This window comes from Pristiophorus japonicus, chromosome 16, assembly GCF_044704955.1.
Source record: "Pristiophorus japonicus isolate sPriJap1 chromosome 16, sPriJap1.hap1, whole genome shotgun sequence".
Classification (NCBI taxonomy): domain Eukaryota; kingdom Metazoa; phylum Chordata; class Chondrichthyes; family Pristiophoridae; genus Pristiophorus; species Pristiophorus japonicus.
In genome coordinates this window covers 17759979-17782869 of record NC_091992.1, presented here as the reverse complement: position 1 = coordinate 17782869, position 22891 = coordinate 17759979, and the positions used below count along the sequence as shown (strand labels likewise).

The window sequence follows — 22891 nt, the reverse complement described above, 5'->3', positions numbered from 1 at the left end:
TTTTAAAAATAACCACTTTGCAATCCGTAAAAAAATATTCTACAAAATTCTCATCGGTACGGCAGGGATTGAAAATAAATGATAGCTTGATTATTCAAGTCCAAGATTTTTTATGGGAGGGTGGGGTTAGCTTGGCATAATCTGGCTAAAATGCGATTGAGTCTCTTTAATTGAATTTTCACAGACTCTGGGTTCTTGATAAGTTGCTGTTATTCGAGTGCTCAGTACTGGTAGAATGTCCTGGTCGTACAGCTCTGATATTTAGCCTTTGCATCAGGAAGCCAGAGAGATGTCACTCCTCAGAGTCTACCTTGGGGCAGCTGACGATTCACTTCAAGAGTGCATCTTAATTTTTAAAAATGGAAAAACATTGGTCTTATCTGCAATTGGTGGAAACGGACCAATCAGAAACCAAGAGCTCACTATGTCGGACTAAGTATGGGACTCTTAATTATCAGCCAATTGCGAGGGGGAGTGATCCCTCCATTTTAACAGATAATCGAGGTTGCACTGTAAACTAGATAAATACTGGTCCGACGATAACCTCACATCCAGTCGTATCTCGGATTACTGCTTCCTTTCCTGAGGATTCAGGAAATGTGATAGATAGAGCAATTTCTGGAACACAGTGGATTATGGGTACTATAACCACCATTATTGGTCAATTATTGTGTCGGCCGAGCAATGGCAGGAGCATGGAGGCTAAATGGTGAAACTTCCCTGAATATGGCCGTGCCAGAGTTGCCGATCTATGGGTTGTTAAGCCAATACCACTAAGCCACTGTACCCTTTGTTTTTGGATTTATTGCTGTCATGCCATTTAATATCTTACATAGACCTCTATAAAATCCCTCTCAGTTCTCTTCAGCATTCTCTATCTCCGTAACCTCCTCCAGCCCTATAACCCTCCACGATCACTGCGCTCCTCCAATTCTGGCCTCTTGTGCATCCCCCATTTACATCGCTCCACTATTGGCGGCTGTGCCTTTAGTTGCCTGGGCCCTAACCTCTGGAATGCCCTCCGCAAATCTCTCTGCCTCTTTATCCCCATGAAATTAGGGGTGCGTGCAATAAAGGTGCAGCAGTTATAATGGGTGACTTTAATATGCACATAGATTGGGTTAACCAAACTGGAAGCAATACGGTGGAGGAGGATTTCCTGGAGTGCATAAGGGATGGATTTTTTAGACCAATATGTCGAGGAACCAACTAGGGGGGAGGCCATCTTAGACTGGGTGTTGTGTAATGAGAGAGGATTAATTAGCAATCTCGTTGTGCGAGGCCCCTTGGGGAAGAGTGACCATAATATGGTGGAATTCTGCATTAGGATGGAGAATGAAACAGTTAATTCAGAGACCATGGTCCAGAACTTAAAGAAGGGTAACTTTGAAGGTATGAGGCGTAAATTGGCTAGGATAGATTGGCGAATGATACTGAAGGGGTTGACTGTGGATGGGCAATGGCAGACATTTAGAGACCGCATGGATGAACTACAACAATTGTACATTCCTGTCTGGCGTAAAAATAAAAAAGGGAAGGTGGCTCAACCGTGGCTATCAAGGGAAATCAGGGATAGCATTAAAGCCAAGGAAGTGGCATACAAATTGGCCAGAAATAGCAGCGAACCCGGGGACTGGGAGAAATTTAGAACTCAGCAGAGGAGGACAAAGGGTTTGATTAGGGCAGGGAAAATGGAGTACGAGAAGAAGCTTGCAGGGAACATTAAGACGGATTGCAAAAGTTTCTATAGATATGTAAAGAGAAAAAGGTTAGTAAAGACAAACGTAGGTCCCCTGCAGTCAGAATCAGGGGAAGTCATAACGGGGAACAAAGAAATGGCGGACCAATTGAACAAGTACTTTGGTTCGGTATTCACTGAGGAGGACACAAACAACCTTCCGGATATAAAAGGGGTCGGAGGGTCTAGTAAGGAGGAGGAACTGAGGGAAATCCTTATTAGTCGGGAAATTGTGTTGGGGAAATTGATGGGATTGGAGGCCGATAAATCCCCAGGGCCTGATGGACTGCATCCCAGAGTACTTAAGGAGATGGCCTTGGAAATAGTGGATGTATTGACAGTCATTTTCCAACATTCCATTGACTCTGGATCAGTTCCTATGGAGTGGAGGGTAGCCAATGTAACCCCACTTTTTAAAAAAGGAGGGAGAGAGAAAACAGGGAATTATAGACCGGTCAGCCTGACATCGGTAGTGGGTAAAATGATGGAATCAATTGTTAAGGATGTCACAGCAGTGCATTTGGAAAGAGGTAATATGATAGGTCCAAGTCAGCATGGATTTGTGAAAGGGAAATCATGCTTGACAAATCTTCTGGAATTTTTTGAGGATGTTTCCAGTAGAGTGGACAAGGGAGAACCAGTTGATGTGGTATATTTGAACTTTCAGAAGGCTTTCGACAAGGTCCCACACAAGAGATCCCACACAAGTTAAAGCACATGGGATTGGGGGTAGTGTGCTGACATGCATTGAGAACTGGTTGTCAGACAGGAAGCAAAGAGTAGGAGTAAATGGGGACTTTTCAGAATGGCAGGCAGTGACTAGTGGGGTACCGCAAGGTTCTGTGCTGGGGCCCCAGCTGTTTACACTGTACATTAATGATTTAGACGAGGGGATTAAATGTAATATCTCCAAATTTGCGGATGACACTAAGTTGGGTGGCAGTGTGAGCTGCGAGGAGGATGCTATGAGGCTGCAGAGTGATTTGGATAGGTTAGGTGAGTGGGCAAATGCATGGCAGATGAAGTATACTGTGGATATATGTGAGGTTATCCACTTTGGTGGTAAAAACAGAGAGACAGACTATTATCTGAATGGTGACAGATTAGGAAAAGGGGAGGTGCAAAGAGACCTGGATGTCATGGTACATCAGTCATTGAAGGTTGGCATGCAGGTACAGCAGGCGGTTAAGAAAGCAAATGGCATGTTGGCCTTCATAGCGAGGGGATTTGAGTACAGGGGCAGGGAGGTGTTGCTACAATTGTACAGGGCGTTGGTGAGGCCACACCTGGAGTATTGTGTACAGTTTTGGTCTCCTAACCTGAGGAAGGACATTCTTGCTATTGAGGGAGTGCAGCGAAGGTTCACCAGACTGATTCCCGGGATGGCGGGACTGACCTATCAAGAAAGACTGGATCAACTGGGCTTGTATTCACTGGAGTTCAGAAGAATGAGAGGGGACCTCATAGAAATGTTTAAAATTCTGACGGGGTTAGACAGGTTAGATGCAGGAAGAATGTTCCCAATGTTGGGGAAGTCCAGAACCAGGGGACACAGTCTAAGGATAAGGGGTAAGCCATTTAGGACCGAGATGAGGAGGAATTTCTTCACCCAGAGAGTGGTGAACCTGTGGAATTCTCTACCACAGAAAGTTGTTGAGGCCAATTCACTAAATATATTCAAAAAGGAGTTAGATGAAGTCCTTACTACTAGGGGAATCAAGGGGTATGGTGAGAAAGCAGGAATTGGGTACTGAAGTTGCATGTTCAGCCATGAACTCATTGAATGGCGGTGCAGGCTAGAAGGGCCGAATGGCCTACTCCTGCACCTATTTTCTATGTTTCTATGTTTCTAAGACATTGAAGACACTCCTTAAAACCTATCTCTTTGACCAAGCTTTGGCAAACTTTTCCTTATGTCTCCTTGTGTGGCTCGGTGTCAAATACTATCTGATAACGCTCATGTGAAGTGCCTTGGGATATCTTACCATGTTAAAGATGTTATATAAACGGGAGTTGTTGCTTATGGTTAAAATTAATAGATGGGAAATCGCGGCTGTGTGTGCCCATGATTTTGCGAGATGCGTTCCCACTGCTCCCATTGGAAGCCCAGAGTTGTGGGATCATCCCCTTTTATCCTTGCACAATCATCTCTTAGGAGGCAAAAACAGGCTTGGACAGCGTTAAATTCATGCTACAGCTCGGTGAAATCATCATAAAAGCGCCAAGAGCTGGATCCACCTCTACGTCACGAGTCCCTTAAATAAAGCCATTATTCTTTAATACTTCCATGCGTTGTATTAAAATTGTACCATTGCCTCAGATTTACGCAACAGGAAGGATGCAATAAAGGCATATGGTATGGAAAGTGATTTTACTTGAAGCAACCTGCAAGCCCCGCATCTCCATCCGCCTTCAACTGAGCCGCACCCACCAGTCATAAAACACAGAACTGCCTTGTTTGCTGCAGGTATGGCACTGAGCAGTCGGCAACTGTCAGCGCTTTAATTTATGAGGCCCTTTTGCAATGTTGTATTTATTTGCTTTTTCCATTAACCAATATGATTTTCACCGTGTAACACCGCACACCTTTTTCACTGGGTTCACTCACCTTGACTGCTGGCCTCACTAACGTTTCTTCAGCCCTTTTGTCACTTAATCACTCCTGCCCGTCAACCCTATCACGGACCTTCCCCTTTGTTCTACCCTTCTCCCTCGCCCTCCTCCCCCACTCGCAACCCTGCCCCCACCTCGCAACACCTTTTCCCGGCTTTGTACTTGCTTAAAAACTGTTCGGGGGGAGGCAATTTCAATGGTTTTTACCCCAGCTGTGGTTCAGGTCGTCTCTTGAGCAACATTCGGCTCTTTGTGGGGTTTTTTTTCCCCCCTTGGACTCTGGAAGTCGCTCTTAATGGGGGCGGTGACCAACATCTGAGGGGCGGAGGTTGGGGGCGGTGCGGAGTTACCGCTGTGATGATGTCATCACGGCGCGGCCTCACCACGGTTCTCCCCTTCACTTAAAGGGATTTTAAAACTTCGGCCCACTGGGCCACCAGGGAGGGTGTCACCCGAGCCAGCGGCCTGGCACCCAAGAGGGGGTGCCAGGCTGCCTGCTGGCGGCCCGGCCGAACCCGGAAGCATAATTGTCTGGCCAACATGGCAGTCGGCTGACAAATAAAAAACATGGCGGCAGCGGCAGTAGGCCCTCGTGTCATGTATCCAGACATGTTTACTGCTTGTACTACTACATATGATGTGCCACCAGAGGGCACCACTATGGGAAACTTATACACCAGCTGTATGGTCACTAAGGTGTGCCACCAGAGGGCACTGCAGTGGGAGACTTGTAGGTTACCTGTACAAGTGGGCCAGGCCTAGTATAAAAGACAGGCCACCAGGTGTGATCCTCACTCTGGAGTTATATTAAATGGACTAAGGTCACTACAGTTCAAGTGCAATACACGGCCTCGTGGAGTCGTTATCAGAGCATCCAAAGACATAACACCTCCCCTTTAAGCGAAGCCACACTGCCGTTGCGGAAGGCCACAGCCTCACTGGACCACCGGGGAAAAGCTTGTTTTGGCACCGCCGGGCAGGCCAAAGATTTTCGGAGGGGAAGGTCGCCGTCAGGGGGAGGGGGGTTTAGATCGGCAGTGCGCACGGTGATGACATACTTACCACGGATCGGCAGCAGCGGAGCGGTAAGGGGGGGGATCGGGGCATCGCCGGGAGGGTAATTGGGCTAGCAGCAGCCATTCCACCAAACGTTGCCGGCCACTCCACTCCGCGGCACGGCCGCCGATTTGCGGTGGTAACAGGCCTTAAGGAGAGAGGCAATTGCAGCCCGTTAATCTCTCACGTCTTCCAGTTCTTGATGAAATGTCATTGACCTGAAACACTGGGGCTAATGTTAACCAAACTCAGCAGGCGGGAAGCCCATGGGATTGGGTGGATCACCGGTTTTACACCCTGCTCGTGAATTCAATGGAGAATAAAGTCGGACGGGGTGCAAAAACCAGAGTTGCAGCCGATCCCGTTTGTTTCACGGCGGGCTGGTTGAGTTAAAATTGCCTCCGTTGGCTCTGTTTCTCTCTCCCCACTAATGCTGCTGGATCCACTGAGCATTCCCAGCATTTTCTGTTTTTATTTCGCTGATACTCATTTTAATACATTGATGCATGCAACACAACTCGAGCAATAATCTTCAGATATCAGGACATCTTTTTCACAAGAAGGTATGGGAGGGATTGCCTCTGCATGATATGTCCCATGGAACTCTAAAGCTGTTTATAGGTTTGTAGTGAATGGGTTTACGATTTTGTTACACAGGGAGTGAATGGAGGGTCTTCCATTGAATTTAAATAATAGTAATTAAAACACCTTTTAATTGTTTCAGGATATTTTTTCAAGTATTACCTTGCCCTGCTAAGTCAATAAGTAAAGATTTTAATTACAGGATATGGTGTGATGTCTTTCATTTGATTATTGTGTGTGGAAAATGAGTCAGCTCAGAGCCATACAGAGGCCTTGTGATTGGGCTTCAGAGGCGAGCGATCTCTGGGGTGAGCGGTCCTGGGGGGGGGGGGCGGGACGGGGGGGAGAGTGGGCGGTCCCAGGGGTGAGCGGCCCGGGGGGTGGGAGGTCCCAGGAGGGTGAGGGGTCCCAGGCAGGGGGTTGTATCAGGGGTGAGAAATATAGATAGAAAATAGGTGCAGGAGTAAGCCATTCGGCCCTTCGAGCCTGCACCGCCATTCAATAAGATCATGGCTGATCATTCACCTCAGTACCCCTTTCCTGCTTTCTCTCCATACCCCTTGATCCCTTCAGCCTTACGGGCCATATCTAACTCCCTCTTGAATATATCCAATGAACTGGCATCAACAACTCTCTGCGGTAGGGAATTCCACAGGTTAACAACTCTGAGTGAAGAAGTTTCTCCTCATCTCGGTCCTAATGGCTTTCCCCTTATCCTTAGACTGTGACCCCTGGTTCTGGACTTCCCCAACATCGGGAACATTCTTCCTGCATCTAACCTGGCCAGTCCCGTCAGAATTTTATGTGGTTCTATGAGATCCCCTCTCATTCTTCTGAACTCCAGTGAATACAGGCCCAGTTGATCTAGTCTCTCCTCATATGTCAGTCCTGCCATCCCGGGAATCAGTCTGGTGAACCTTCGCTGCACTCCCTCAATAGCAAGAACGTCCTTCCTCAGATTAGGAGACCAAAACTGAACACAATATTCCAGGTGAAGCCTCATCAAGGCCCTGTACAACTGCATTAAGAGCTCCCTGCTCCTATACTCAAATCCCCTAGCTGTGAAGGCCAACATGCCATTTGCCTTCTTCACCACCTGCTGTACCTGCATGCCAACTTTCAATGACTGATGTACCATGACACCCAGGTCTTGTTGCACCTCCCCTTTTCCTAATCTGCCGCCATTAGATAATATTCTGCCTTCCTGTGTTTGCCCTCAAAGTGGATAACCTCACATTTATCCATATTATACTGCATCTGCCATGCATTTGCCCACTCAACTAACCTGTACAAGTCACCCTGCAGCCTCTTAGCGTGCTCCTCACAGCTCACACCACCACCCAGTTTAGTGTCATCTGCAAACTTGGAGCTATTACACTCAATTCATTAATGTATATTGTAAAGAGCTGGAGACCCAGCACTGAGCCCTGCGGCACTCCAATAGTCACTGCCTGCCATTCTGAAAAGGACCCGTTTATCCCGACTCTCTGCTTCCTGTCTACCAACGAGTTCTCTATCCACGTCAATACATTACCCCCAATACCATGTGCTTTAATTTTCCATACTATTCTCTTGTGTGGGACCTTGTCAAAAGTCTTTTGAAAGTCCAAATAAACCACATCCACTGGTTCTCCCTTGTCCACTCTACTAGTTACATCCTCAAAAAATTCTAGAAGATTTGTCAAGCATGATTTCCCTTTCATAAATCCATGCTGAATTGGACCGAACCTGTCACTGCTTTCCAAATGCACTGTTATTTCATCTTTAATAATTGATTTCAACATTTTCCCCACTACTGATATCACACTAACCAGTCTATAATTCCCTGTTTTCTCTCTCCCTCCTTTTTTAAAAAGTGGTGTTGCATTAGCTACCCTCCAGTCCATAGGAACTGATCCAGAGTCGATAGACTGTTGGAAAATGATCACCAATGCATCCACTATTTCTAGGGCCACTTCCTTAAGTACTCTGGGATGCAGATCATCAGGCCCTGGGGATTTATTGGCCTTCAATCCCATCAATTTCCCTAACTCATTTTCCTGACTAATAAGGATTTCCTTCAGTTCCTCCTTCTCGCTAGACCCTCGGTTCCCTAATATTTTCTGAAGGTTATATGGGTCTTCCTTTGTGAAGACAGAACCAAAGTATTTGTTCAATTGGTCTGCCATTTTTTTCTTCCCCATTATAAATTCACCTGATTCTGACTGCAAGGGACCTATGTTTGTCTTCACTAATCTTTTTCTCTTCGCATATCTATAGAAGCTTTTGCAGTCAGTTTTTATGTTCCCAGCAAGCTTCCTCTCATATTCTATTTTCCCCCTCCTAATTAAACCCTTTGTCCTCCTCTGCTGGATTGTAAATTTCTCCCAGTCCTCAGGTTTGCTGCTTTTTCTGGCCAATTTATATGCCTCTTCCCTGGGTTTAACACTATCCCTAATTTCCCATGGGCCCCAGGGGTGAGTAATCCCAGGGGCTGGGCGGTCCCGGGGGGTGGGCGGTTCCCAGGATGGGTGGTCCCGGGGGTGAGCAGTTCTGGGGGTGAGCAGTTCTAGAGGGGGGGCGGTCCCAGGGGTGATTGGTCCCGGGGGTGAGTGGTCCCAGGGGTGAGTGGTCCCGGGGGTGAGTGGTCCCAGGGGTGAGTGGTCCCGGGGGTGAGTGGTCCCGGGGGTGAGTGGTCCCGGGGGGTGGGCGGTTCCCAGGATGGGTGGTCCCGGGGGTGAGCAGTTCTGGGGGTGAGCAGTTCTGGGGGGGGGGGGCGGTCCCAGGGGTGAGTGGTCATGGAGGTGAGTGGTCCCGGAGGTGAGTGGTCCCGGGGGTGAGTGGTCCCGGGGGTGAGTGGTCCCGGGGGGTGGGCGGTCCCGGGGGGTGGGCGGTTCCCAGGATGGGTGGTCCCGGGGGTGAGCAGTTCTGGGGGTGAGAAGTTCTGGGGGGGGGGGGGGGGGGCGGTCCCAGGGGTGAGTGGTCCCGGGGGTGAGTGGTCCCAAGGGTGGGCAATCTTTATTGCACATTTGTTCCCAAACTGTCTTCAACAGAGACGCCTGGAAATTCCTCCAACAGGAGGAAGCATGACTCCCTACGCCGGGAATTCTCCGTTCTGGATGAGGAAGAGGATCTGTTGTAGCCGTGGCAACTGGTACATGGAGTGAGCGGATGCGTACTGGCCTCCACTAGGGTACATGTTCAGTGGTGGGGTCCAGACCTGGCCAGCTTCCTGTACCTCCGTGAAGAGGCAAATAAAACTTCCTGGCTGAGTGGCTAATTGGAGCAGAGCGATGGTCAGGGTGGTGAGAGAGGGTGGGGGGAGTGGGGGCAGAGGCGAGGGCAGCGTGAAGGGCGAGCTGGGTTACTGCAACCCTTACCTTTTATGCTTAAGGCCTATTGCAGGCATACTATACTGCTGCCCTAAGCGGGAGGTATCCTGGAGTGCCAAAGATGGCAACCTTACTCACACCCACCTCAGGCTCTATAATGCCCACTTTGCCAGCCAGGAAGGGTTGGGAGTTAGGCTGCTTCATGACTTGCCCCCTGACTGCATATGATGCCTCCACATTGGGTTTTCTCTTTGTCTCTAAAACTTACCCTCCACTCCTCCAGCCTTGCCAAAGTCATCTTCACCTGTGTCAACTGTGGCTCAGTGGGTAGCCCTCTCGCCTCTGAGTTAAAAGGTTGTGGGTTCAATCCCACTCCAGGGGCTTGAGCACAAAATCTAGGCCAACACTCCAGTGCCGCACTGAGGGAGTGCTGCACTGTCGGAGGTGCCGTCTTTCGAATGAGATGTTAAACCGAGGCCCCGTCTGCTCTCTCAGGTGGATGTAAAAGATCCCATGGCACTATTTCAAAGAAAAGCTGGAGAGTTATCCCCCGTGTCCTGGCCAATATTTAGCCCTCAACCAACATCACTGAAACAGACTTATCTGGTCATTATCACATTTCTATTTGTGGGAGCTTGCTGTGCACAAATTGGATGTCGCGTTTCCCACATTACAAGAGTGGCTACACTTCAAAAAAGTACTTAATTAGCTGTGAAGCACTTTTGGACATCCTGAAGTCATGAAAGTCATGCTTGATATAAATGCAAGTCTGTCTTTTTTTCCATTTGGCTTGGAATGTCTTTTGAATCTTTCTAAAGATTTCAGTCCTCCGTGCTACTCCTTTTACCTGGCTGCATTCCTTTAGAGTGTGACTACATTGTAATGTTCTCCCATTGAGTTACCTCCCTGCAACAGGAGCTGAGCAAATAAGCTAACCCAGGAAAATTGCATGTGATTATGATCCGTGCCAGAATATCACCAGGTCTTAACCATTCAGAACTGAATTATATCAGGACTCAGAAATCCAACCCATCTCACCTAATTCTATTTCCCTGTACCCTTTATATTTCTCCGGATTTTTATTTATTCAATCACAGGATGTGGGCGTCGCTGGCAAGGCCGGCATTTATTGCCCATCGTTAATTGCCCTCGAGCAGATGGTGGTGAGCCACCTTCTTGAACCGCTGCAGTCCGTGTGGTGAAGGTGCTCCCACAGTGCTGTTAGGGAGGGAGTTCCAGGATTTTGACCCAGTGACGATGAAGGAACGACGATATATTTCCAAATCAAGATGGTGCGTGACTTGGAGGGGAACGCGGAGGTGGTGGTGTTCCCATGCGCCTGCTGTCCTTCCAGGTGGTAGAGGTCGCGGGTTTGGGAGGTGCTGACGAAGAAGCCTTGGTGAGTTGCTACTGTGCATCTTGTAGATGGTACACACTGCAGCCACAGTGCGCCGGTGGTGGGAGGGAGGGAGTGAATGTTAAAGGTGGTGGATGGGGTGCCAATCAAGTGGGCTGCTTTGCCCTAGATGGTATCAAGTTTCTTGAGTGTGGTTGGAGCTGCACTCATCCAGGCAAGTGGAGAGTATTCCATTGGATGGAACAATATTGGGTGCTACAATTAGCCTCAGTGCCCCTGGGTCTGGGAGGGTAAAATCCCAATGGGCCTTACCGCACAGTGCTGTGTGGGAACCTTTGATGAGGACAGGGTTCGACGAGGCTCACAGATGGAGAAGGGCCATATAGGCACATTCCCCCTGGACATTCAGGAGAGGAAGCAGGGGATGGGAGAGACAAAAATTGATTTTTAAAAAAGGGCAATAAGTTATAGCTGTTTGTCTTCCGCTCTTCAGAGGGTCTCTGCCCCTTACACCACAGGTAGAGCACACTAGATGGATGCTTCTGAATCACCAAAGTCTGCAGAGCTAAGATCGGAAGATACAAAGTCCACAGCCTGCCATTCTGGTCTAATATCTTGCACCATTGCAACACCCACAAACAGCGGAGCTCATCTTAACAAGAAGACTGTGTTACTATGAACAGGTCGGTTTCTTACTAAACGCCTGCTATACTCGCCCAATAAAAAGCACCATGCTGTGTACAATACTGCTACCATGGCCAATTCTTTAAAAACCATAGTATTCATTAAAATTAGGAACTAATTGATGGAGCGTGTTGGATGAACTGATGGCCTTTTCTCGCTGTTACTGTAATGTATGCACCTCTGAGTATGCTCCCAGGCTGGTAGAGCTGTTGAAGGGGATTCCTGTATGGGCTGCTCTTGCAAACTCTCCACTTTGCCATCCTTGTTTGCCATCCGGACACGCCATGGCGCACCATCTTGCGGTCCAGAGAAGGCGGGGGTCCACAATGGCGTGCCCTCTACGCAAGAGTCCTCCCTCTATTTATTGGGGACTTGGCTGGAGGGTGTTGCACGGAGCAGTCCCGTGCAATAAATTTTTAAAGTCGGTTCACAGGCTCCCAGGCTGCCTGCAATTTCTGTTGTCTGGAAGAGTCCGTGTTCCATGTTTTTATGGAATGTGTGAGGTTGCAGCCCCTGTTCCATTCTTTGAAGGGGCTGCTCCTCAAATTTTGGTTGCATTTCAGTCCCACACTCCTGATCTTTGAGCACCCTGTGCAGTGGGGAGCGGGCATGTCGGAAGGCCTCCTTGTAGGACTGCTTCTGGGCACGGCCAAGGGGGCCATCAGCCGGTCCAGGCAGCGGGCGGTCGAGGGGGTCATTCAGCCTGACTGCCTGCCTCTCTTCCGCGGTTACATCCGAGCCAGAGTGTCCCTGGTGATGGAGCACGCGGTGTCCACCGGTACGCTCGCGGCCTTCCGTGAGAGGTGGGCACCGGAGGGACTGGAGTACATCATCACCCCCGGCAACCACATTTTACTTTGATTTCAATGTCTAAAGTTTAATTTGTTTATTGTGCCGGTTTTAGTGGCCACCCCTTTTTAGCCGGGGCACTTGTAAAATTTGTGTTTTTAGTGCCCTAAAAAAAAACGTGGGGGCAGTTGATGGAAAGTGTTTGGTGTCCGCCCCCCCCCCCGCCCCCTTTAATCAGGGGGCACTTGATTTTCTGTTTACAACAAAATAGTTGTAGAGCTGTTGAAGGGGATTCCTGTACAGGCTGCTCTTGCACACTCTCCACTTTGCCATCCTCATCTGCCGTCCGGACATGCCATGGCGCACCATCTTGCCGTCCGGAGGAGGCAGGGGTCCCCAATGGTGTGCTCTCTACACGGGAATTCTCCCTTTAATTACTCGGGTCTTGGCCTGGAGGGTGTTGCATGGGGCAGTCCCGTGCAATCGTTTTTTAAGTCGGTTCACGGACTCCCAGGCCGCCTGTAATTTCTGCGGTCTGGGGGAGTCCGTGTTCCATGTTTATGTGGAGTGTGTCAGGTTGCAGCCCCTGTTCCATTATTTGAAGGGGCTGCTCCTCAAATTCTGGTTGCACTTAAGTCCCGCGCTCCTGATCTTTGGGCACCCTGTGCGCAGGGGAGCGGGCAGGTCGAAAAGCCTCCTTGTAGGACTGCTCCTGGGCCTGGTCAAGGTGGCCATCAACTGGTCCAGCAGCGGGCGGTCGAGGGGGTCGTTCAGCCCGACTGCCTGCCTCTCTTCCACGGTTACGTTCGCACCAGGGTATCCCTGGAGATGGAGCATGCGGTGTCCACCGGTACGCTCGCGGCCTTCCGCGAGAGGTGGGCGCCGGAGGGACTGGAGTGCTTCTTCACACCTGGGAGCAGAATTTTAATTTAATTTGACCGTTTAAAGTTCCCAGTTAATTTGGAAATTTGTGGGTTCTAGCGCCCTTATAAAAAGGGGTACTTGATTTTAAGTTTCTGCCAAAATAGTTGCAGAGCTGTTAAATGGGGAGTGGCTTAGCCAGTCACATGATGTTCACAAGACTCAATAAAACCCCAGCCAGTTGGGTTCGGGGATCCACGATGAGCCTGGTGGATGAACTGGTAATGTATCGTGTGATTGATAAACCTTTGCTAATAAACCAACTAGTTCTTAATAGCAATATGTTGCTATGAATTCTTAAGCAAAGAACCCATGAAGCAAATACATTACAGTTATCACAATTAACAACTTGCATTTATATAGCACCTTTAACATAGTAAGCCATCCCAGGAGCATTAGCAAACAAAGTTTGACACCGAGCCACATAACGAGGTAATAGAACAGGTGGCCCAAAAGGAGAGTCTTCAAGGAGGAGGGAAAAGTAGGGAGGTGGAGAGGTTTAGGAAAGGAATTCCAGAGCTTAGGGCCGAGGCAGTTGAAGGCACGGTCACCGATGGTTGAAAAGATATAAATCAGGGATGCTCCAGAGGCCAGAATTGGAGAAGCGCAGAGATCATGGAGAGTTGTGTGGTTGGAGGAGGTTACAGAGATAGGGAGGGATGAGGCCATGGAGGGATTTGAAATCAAGGATGAGAATTTTAAAATCGAGGTAGTGAGAAAAGCCCATCCAACTCACTCCATCTTTTGGTTCCTGATTTTAAGGAATAAATTGATTCAAAAAATTGTCCAGTGCTAATAAATATATATGTTATATCCCCAGCATCGAAGCATTGACCACACGCGACCAGCTCTGTTGGGCAGGCCACATCATCCACATACCTGATACGAGACTCCCAAAACAAGCACTCTACTTGAAGCTCCGACACAGCAAGCAAGCCCCAGGTGGGCAGAGGAAACAAGGACACTCTCAAAGCCTCTTTGAAAAAGTGCAAAATCCCCACCGACACCTGGGAATCCCTGGCCCAAGACCACTCAAAGTGGAGGAGAAACATCGGTGAGATGTGAGTCCAGGGATGTTGGAGGGCTATAAAGGCCACGAGAGGCAGCGGGAGTTCGTGGTCGCTGAGGTGTAAGTCCGGGGCAATGTCCAAGACCTATAAAGGCCACGAGAGGCAGCGGGAGTTCGTGGTCGCTGAGGCGTGAGTCCGGGGCAACGTCCGAGGCCTATAAAGGCCGCGAGAGGCAGCGGGAGTTCGTGGTCGGTGAGGCGTGAGTCCGGGGCAATGTCCAAGGCCTATAAAGGCCACGAGAGGCAGCGGGAGTTCGTGGTCGCTGAGGCGTGAGTCCGGGGCAACGTCCGAGGCCTATAAAGGCCGCAAGAGGCAGCGGGAGTTCGTGGTCGCTGAGGCGTGAGTCCGGGGCAACGTCCGAGGCCTATAAAGGCCGCGAGAGGCAGCGGGAGTTCGTGGTCGGTGAGGCGTGAGTCCGAGGCAATGTCCAAGGCCTATAAAGGCCGCGAGAGGCAGCGGGAGTTCGTGGTCGCTGAGGCGTGAGTCCGGGGACGTCGGAGGCCTATAAAGGCCGCAAGAGGCAACGGGAATTCGTGGTTGCTGAGGCGTGAGTCCGGGGACGTCGGAGGCCTATAAAGGCCACGAGAGGCAGCGGGAGTTCGTGGTCGCTGAGGTGTGAGTCCGGGGACATCGGAGGCCTATAAAGGCCGCGAGAGGCAGCGGGAGTTCGTGGTCGCTGAGGCGTGAGTCCGGGGCAACGTCCGGGGCCTATAAAGGCCGCGAGAGGCTGCGGGAGTTCGTGGTCGCTGAGGCGTGAGTCCGGGGCAACGTCCGGGGCCTATAAAGGCCGCGAGAGGCTGCGGGAGTTCGTGGTCGCTGAGGCGTGAGTCCGGGGCAATGTCCGGGGCCTATAAAGGCCTACCGGTGCAGCTGAAGGGAGAGAAGGCAAAAAAGAAGTAGAAAGAAAACGAAAGGTGACATCACAGCCAAGGGGGTAAGTGATTGGCTGGTGATTGGTAAGTAGTTTTTCGTTCTCTTTTCTTTATCAGTAACATTTAGCATTGTTGTTGCCAAATTAAGTTTATCTAAGGGTTAAGTCATGGCAGGAGAACTCGGACATGTGTTATGCTCCTCCTATACTATGTGGAAACTCAGGGATGCTTTCGGTGTCCCTGACGGCTACGTGTGCGGGAAGTGTATCCACCTCCAGCTCCTGACAGACCACATTGAGGCACTGGAGCTGCGGGTGGACTCACTCTGGAGCATGTACGATGCTGAGAATGACGTGACTAGCATGTTTAGCGAGTTGGTCTCACCGCAGGTAAAGGGTACACAGCCAGATAGTAAATGGGTGACCAAAGGAAGAGCAGTGCAAGGAAGGTAGTGCAGGGGTCCCCTGCGGTCATCCCCCTGCAAAACAGATACACCGCTTTGGGTGCTGTTGAGGGGGATGACTCATCAGGGGAGGGCAGCAGCAGCCAAGTTCATGGCACCATGGGTGGCTCTGCTGCACAGGAGGGCAGGAAAAAGAGTGGGAGAGCTATAGTGATAGGGGATTCAATTGTAAGGGGAATAGATAGGTGTTTTTGCGGCCGCAACCGAGACTCCAGGATGGTATGTTGCCTCCCTGGTGCAAGGGTCAAGGATGTCTCGGAGTGGGTGCAGGACATTCTGAAAAGGGAAGGTGAACAGCCAGCTGTCATGGTACACATAGGTACCAACGATATAGGTAAAAAACGGGATGAGGTCCTACGAGACGAATTTAGGGAGTTAGGAGTTAAATTAAAAAGTAGGACCTCAAAAGTAGTAATCTCAGGATTGCTACCAGTGCCACGCGCTAGTCAGAGAAGGAATCGCAGGATAGCTCAGATGAATACGTGGCTTGAGGAGTGGTGCAGAAGGGAGGGATTCAAATTCCTGGGGCATTGGAACCGGTTCTGGGGAGGTTGGACCAGTACAAACCGGACAGTCTGCACCTGGGCAGGACCGGAACCAATGTCCTAGGGGGAGTGTTTGCTAGTGCTATTGGGGAGGAGTTAAACTAATATGGCAGGGGGACGGGAATGTATGCAGGGAGGCAGAGGGAAATAAAAGGGAGACAGAGGTAAAAGATAGAAAGGAGAATAGTAAAAGTGGAGGGCAGGGAATCCCAAGACAAAAAAAAAGGGCCACATTACTGCAAAATTCTAAAGGGGCAAGGTGTGTTAAAAAGACAAGCCTGAAGGCTCTGTGCCTCAATGCGAGGATTATTCGGAATAAGGTGGACGAATTAACTGCGCAGACAGCAGTTAATGGATATGATGTAATTGGCATCACAGAGACATGGCTCCAGGGTGACCAAGGCTGGGAACTCAACATCCAGGGGTATTCAACATTTAGGAAGAATAGACAGAGAGGAAAAGGAGGCGGGGTGGCGTTGCTAGTTAAAGAGGAAATTAATGCAATAGTAAGGAAGGACATTGGTTTGGATGATGTGGAATCGGTATGGGTGGAGCTACGGAATACGAAAGGGCAGAAAACGCTAGTGGGAGTTGTGTACAGACCACTAAACAGTAGTAGTGAGGTTGGGGACAGCATCAAACAAGAAATAAGGGATGTGTGCAATAAAGGTACAGTAGTTATCATGGGCGACTTTAATTTACATATAGATTGGGCTAACCAAACTGGTAGCAATGCGGTAGAGGAGGATTTCTTGGAGTGTATAAGGGATGGTTTTCTTGACCAATATGTCGAGGAACCAACTTGAGAGCTGGTCAACCTAGACTGGGTGATGTAAAATGAGAAGGGACTAATTAGCAATCTTGTTGTGCGAGGCCCCTTGGGGAAGAGGAACATAGGAACATAGAAATTAGGAACAGGAGTCGGCCATCTAGCCCCTCGAGCCTGCTCCGCCATTCAATAAGATCATGGCTGATCTGGTCGTGGACTCAGCTCCACTTACCCGCCCTCTCCCCGTAACCCTTAATTCCCTTATTGCTTAAAAATCTATCTATCTGTGATTTGAATACATTCAATGAGCTAGCCTCAACTGCTTCCTTGGGCAGACAATTCCACAGATTCACAACCCTCTGGGAGAAGAAATTCTTTCTCAACTCGGTTTTAAATTGGCTCCCCCATATTTTGAGGCTGTGCCCCCTAGTTCTAGTCTCCCCCACCAATGGAAACAACCTCTCTGCCTCTATCTTGTCTATCCCTTTCATGATTTTAAATGTTTCTATAAGATCACCCCTCATCCTTCTGAACTCCAAGGAGTAAAGACCCAGTCTACTCAATCTATCATCATAAGGTAACCCCCTCATTTCTCGAATCAGCCTAGTGAATCGTCTCTGTACCCCTTCCAAAGCTAGTATATCCTTCCTTAAGTAAGGTGACCAAAACTGCACGCAGTACTCCAGGTGCGGCCTTACCAATACCTTATACAGTTGCAGCAACACCTCCCTGCTTTTGTACTCCATCCCTTTCGCAATGAAGGCCAACATTCCATTCGCCTTCCTGATTACCTGCTGCACCTGCAAACTAACCTTTTGGGATTCCTCTGCACCACAGCATGTTGTAATTTCTCCCCATTCAAATAATATTCCCTTTTACTGTTTTTTTCCCAAGGTGGATGACCTCACACTTTCCAACATTGTATTCCATCTGCCAAACCTTAGCCCATTCGCTCAACCTATCCAAATCTCCTTGTAGCCTCTGTGAGTCCTCTGCACAACCCGCTTTCCCACTAATCTTTGTGTCATCTGCAAATTTTGTTGCACTACACTCTGTCCCCTCCTCTAGGTCATCTATGTATATTGTAAATTTTTGTGGTCCCAGCACTGATCCCTGTGGCACACCACTAACCACTGATTTCTAACCGGAAAAGGACCCATTTATCCCGACTCTCTGCTTTCTGTTCGCCAGCCAATTCTCTATCCATGCTAATACATTTCCTCTGACTCCACGTACCTTTATCTTCTGCAGTAACCTTTTGTGTGGCACCTTATCGAATGCCTTTTGGAAATCTAAATACACCACATCCATCGGTACACCTCTATCCACCATGCTCGTTATATCCTCAAAGAATTCCAGTAAGTTAGTTAAACATGATTTCCCTTTCATGAATCCATGCTGCGTCTTCTTGATTGCACTATTCCTATCCAGATGTCCCGCTATTTCTTCCTTAATGACCATAATATGGTAGAATTCTTTATTAAAATGGAGAGTGACACAGTTAATTCAGAAACTAGGGTCCTAAACTTAAGGAACGCTAACTTCGACGGCATGAGGCGTGAATTGGCTAGAATAGACTGGCAAATGATACTTAAAGGGTTGACGGTGGATAGGCAATGGCAAACATTTATAGATCACATGGATGAACTTCAACAGTTGTACATCCCTGTCTGGATTAAAAATAAAACAGGGAAGGTGGCTCAACCGTGGCTAACAAGGGAAATTAAGGATAGTGTTAGATCCAAGGAAGAGGCATATAAATTGGCCAGAAAAAGCAGCAAACCTGAGGACTGGGAGAAATTTAGAATTCAGCAGAGGAGGACAAAGGGTTTCATTAGGGGTGGAAAATAGAATATGAGAGGAAGCTTGCCGGGAACATAAAAACTGACTGCAAAAGCTTCTATAGTATGTGAAGAGAAAAAGATTAGTGAAGACAAATGTAGGTCCCTTGCAGTCGGACTCAGGTGAATTAATAATGGGGAACAAAGAAATGGAAGACCCAATTGAACAAATACTTTGGTTCTGTCTTCACGAAGGAAGACACAAATGACCTTCCGGATGTACTCGGGGACAGTGGGTCTAGTGAGGAGGAACTGAAGGATATCCTTTTTAGGCGGGAAATTGTGATGGGGAAATTGATGGGATTGAAGTCCGACAAATACCCGGGGCCTGATTGTCTACATCCCAGAGTACTTAAGGAGGTGACCCGAGAAATAGTGGATGCATTGGTGATCATTTTCCAACAGTCTATCAACTCTGCATCAGTTCCTCTGGACTGGAGGGTAGCTAATGTAACACCACTTTTCAAAAAAGGATGGAGAGAAAAAACAGGAAATTATAGACCGGTTAGCCTGACATCATTGGTGGGGAAAATGTTGGAATGAATTATTAAGGATGAAATAGCAGCGCATTTGGAAAGCAGTGACAGGATCGGTCCAAGTCAGCATGGATTTATGAAAGGGAAATCATGCTTGACGGATCTTCTGGAATTTTTTGAAGATGTAACTAGTAGAGTGGACAAGGGAGAACCAGTGGATGTGGTGTATTTGGACTTTCAAAAGTCCTTTGACAAGGTCCCACATAAGAGATTGTTGTGCAAAATCAAAGCACATGGTATTGGGGGTCATGTACTGGCGTGGATAGAGAATTGGTTGACAGACAGGAAGCAGAGAGTCAGGATAAATGGGTCCTTTTCGGAATGGGAGGCAGTGACTAGTGGAGTGCCGCAGGGCTCAGTGCTGGGACCCCAGCTCGTTACAATATACATTAATGATTTGGATGCAGGAATTGAATGTAATATCTCCAAGTTTGCAGATGATACTAAACTGGGTGGCGGTGTGAGCTGTGAGGAGGATGCTAAGAGGCTGCAGGGTGATTTGGACAGGTTAGGTGAGTGGGTAAATGCATGGGAGATGCAGTATAATGTGGATAAATGTGAGGTTATCCACTTTGGTGGCAAAAACACGAAGGCAGAATATTATCTAAATGGTGGCAGATTAGGAAAAGGGGAGGTGCAACGAGACCTGGGTGTCATGGTACATCAGTCATTGAAAGTTGGCATGCAGGTACAGCAGGCGGTGAAGAAGGCAAATGGCATGTTGGCCTTCACAGCTAGGGGATTTGAGTATAGGAGCAGGGAGGTTTTACTGCAGTTGTACAGGGCCTTGGTGAGGCCTCACCTGGAATATTGTGTTCAGTTTTGGTCTCCTAATCTGAAGAAGGACGTTCTTGCTATTGAGGGAGAGCAGCGAAGGTTCACCAGACTGATTCCCGGGATGGCTGGACTGACATATGAGGAGAGACTGGATCAACTGAGCCTTTATACACTGGATTTTAGAAGTATGAGAGGGGATCTCATAGAAACGTATAAGATTCTGACGGGATGAGACAGGTTAGATGCGGGAAGAATGTTCTCGATGTTCGGGAAGTCCAGAACCAGGGGACACTGTCTTAGGATAAGGGGCAGGCCATTTAGGACTGAGATGAGGAGAAGCTTCTTCACTCAGAGAGTTGTTAACCTGTGGAATTCCCTGCCGCAGAGAGTTGTTGATGCCAGTTCATTGGATATATTCAAGAGGGAGTTAGATATGGCCCTTACGGCTAAAGGGATCAAGGGGTATGGAGAGAAAGTGGTAAAGGGGTACTGAGGTGAATGATCAGCCATGATCTTATTGAATGGTGGTGCAGGCTCGAAGGCCGAATGGCCTACTCCTGCACCTATTTCCTATGTTTCTATGTTTCTATGGAAGGCGCTGAACACCTCGAGTCTCTTCGCCGGGAACATGCGGAAGTCAAGCGCGAACAGCGGAAGGAGCACACGACAACCAAAGCACCACACCCACCCGTCCCTTCAACCACCGTGTGCCCCACCTGTGACAGAGACTGTAGGTCCCGCATCAGACTCATCAGTCACCTGAGAACTCATTTTTAGTGTGGAAGCAAGTCATCCTCCACTCCGAGGGACTGCCGAAGAAGAGAAGAGACAGATATGTCATATGCACCATTCAGATCTTGAACTTTGCCTCAAACTCAGCCTGTGTGCATCTGCAGCACATTAACGTTCTCCTTACAGGAGGGTTTCTGAATGCCACAGGTCCGTAGCCAATACTATCACTGGGAATAGTTCCTGTAGTTACCTGCTTGCTGGAGGACATGCTCGCTAGTGCACTGATGCTGCCCGTATCCGTGACGACCATGGCTGATGGGAAGCGTGCAGTATGGGAATACTGGGGAGGATCTGGTTTGTGTGTGTACACTAGGAGGAAACCAAAACAAAACAGCCGTGTTAGACAAGCCACTCTTTCATGAACCCGGAATCTTCAAATCTCTACTAACGCTTTCATATTCTATGTATTTTCCGTCTTATAACACATTTAAGAAAAAACCTATCACAATGAACGGAATGGGATACTGTACTTCCATATTAATTCATGCATTTAAATGTTTAATTTGAAACAATTTATAAAGTAAAATATTTTTACATCAATTTAAAGAGGCATTATTGATTGGGAAATTTTAGCACTGGCCACTGTTATCAGGACTGCAAACACAAGAAATAGGAGCAGGAGTAGGCCATTCAGCCCCTTGAGCCTGCTCTTCCCTTCAATAAGATCATGGCTGATTTTCTGGCTCAACTCCATTTTCCCACATTATCCCCATATCCCTCGAGTCCCTTAGCATCCAAAAATCTATCGATCTCCGTCTTGAATATACTCAGCGACTGAGCCTCCACAGCCCTCTGGGGTAGAAAATTCCCAAGATTCACAAACCTTTCAGTGAAGAAATTTTTCCTCATCTCAGTCCTAAAGGCTGCCCCCTTATTCTGAGACTGTGACCCCCGCCCCTCCCCCCCTCCCCCAGTTCCAGACTCCCCAGCCAGGGGAAACATCCTCTCAGCATCTAGCCTGTCAAGCACTGTCAGAAATTTATGAGTTTCAATGAGATCACCTCTCATTCTTCTAAACTCTAGGGAATATAGAGCTGGAAAGTGGGACTAGGCTGGATAGCTCTTGGTCGGCTGGTGTGGACACGAAGGGCCGAAGTGGACTCTTTTCGTGCTGTAAATTTCTCTGATTCCATGATATGTGGACAGGTATAGGACCAGTAACAACGATTCAGTAAGGTTATGGTGCTGCTAATCACATCTGGGGAGGCAAATTAATAAAGTTTATGGAAATGAACAAAAAGACCCACGTTATGTATTGCAGCAGATACAGGTCCTGCTGTTGAGCAGGAGGTGAATCTGGTCTTCACCAGTAGCACCAGATGGGCTCATAGCAAATCGGCAGCCTATTTTACACCATTAAAAGACCGAGCCCAGTATAAATGGTCCATTGATTTGCCATGAGCCCATTTAGAGCTACTAGTGTGGACTAGGATGGGGGAGTGGGACTAGGTGAAGTGCTCTTGCAGAGAGCAGGCACAGGCTCGACAGGCCAAATGGCCTCCTTCTGTGCTGTAACCGTTCAATGATTCCTCTCCCCTCTGTGCAGCCAACAGGGTAGAGGTACTGGGTCGGAGTGTTTAAAGAGCTGAAATCCACCCCGCCCCCCGTGTGGCCACAGCAGCCCTTTAAAAAAACAAAAAGAAATTGTAAAAACGCCTCCGAAAAGTGAAAAGCAATTGCGTCCAAATGCGACACATTACACATACGGGGCTGATAATCTAATGGCTGGTGCCCAATGCACATCAGCTGCCTGCTCCTCGTGATATTGGGCATGGAGCCCGAATGTTGGCACCCGGCACAAAGCGGAGTGTGAGGCCGTGCGCCAGCTGTCTGCCGCTTCACTAAAATGAATGGATGGAGGAAAATGTCCCCCTTACAGTGAGCTTTGTCTGCAGCACGCCGTCCAGAGCACTTGTTACTGAAAACACGTTAAGTTCAAGCGGATCAACTGCTCTCCGTCATGACTCCGGGTGGGGTGGAGTGTAGAATGTTTCAGTGCAAGGGGTGTCGCAGTTGTGTGAGGCGGACTGGTTGGGCCGGGTGTTCTTTACCTTTCCGCCATTGTTCATTGGTTTATATGTAACCTTCAGGGCTGCTGACCGAGGGCCGTGCGGCTCTTTGTCGGCCGGCGCGGACACGATGGGCCGAAATGGCCTCCTTCTGTGCTGTAAATTT

The 22891-nt window shown here is 48.7% G+C and overlaps 1 protein-coding gene across 1 annotated transcript in view; it reads right to left on the bottom strand.

Moving 5' to 3' along the window:
- LOC139226974 (hepatocyte nuclear factor 1-beta-like) overlaps positions 1-22891 on the bottom strand; it is a 118035-nt gene that overhangs the window by 9755 nt on the left and 85389 nt on the right. Inside the window, exon 8 of the mRNA XM_070858065.1 lies at positions 20907-21025. Coding sequence (XP_070714166.1) covers positions 20907-21025 — 119 coding nt within the window. The remainder of the gene's footprint in view (positions 1-20906; positions 21026-22891) is intronic.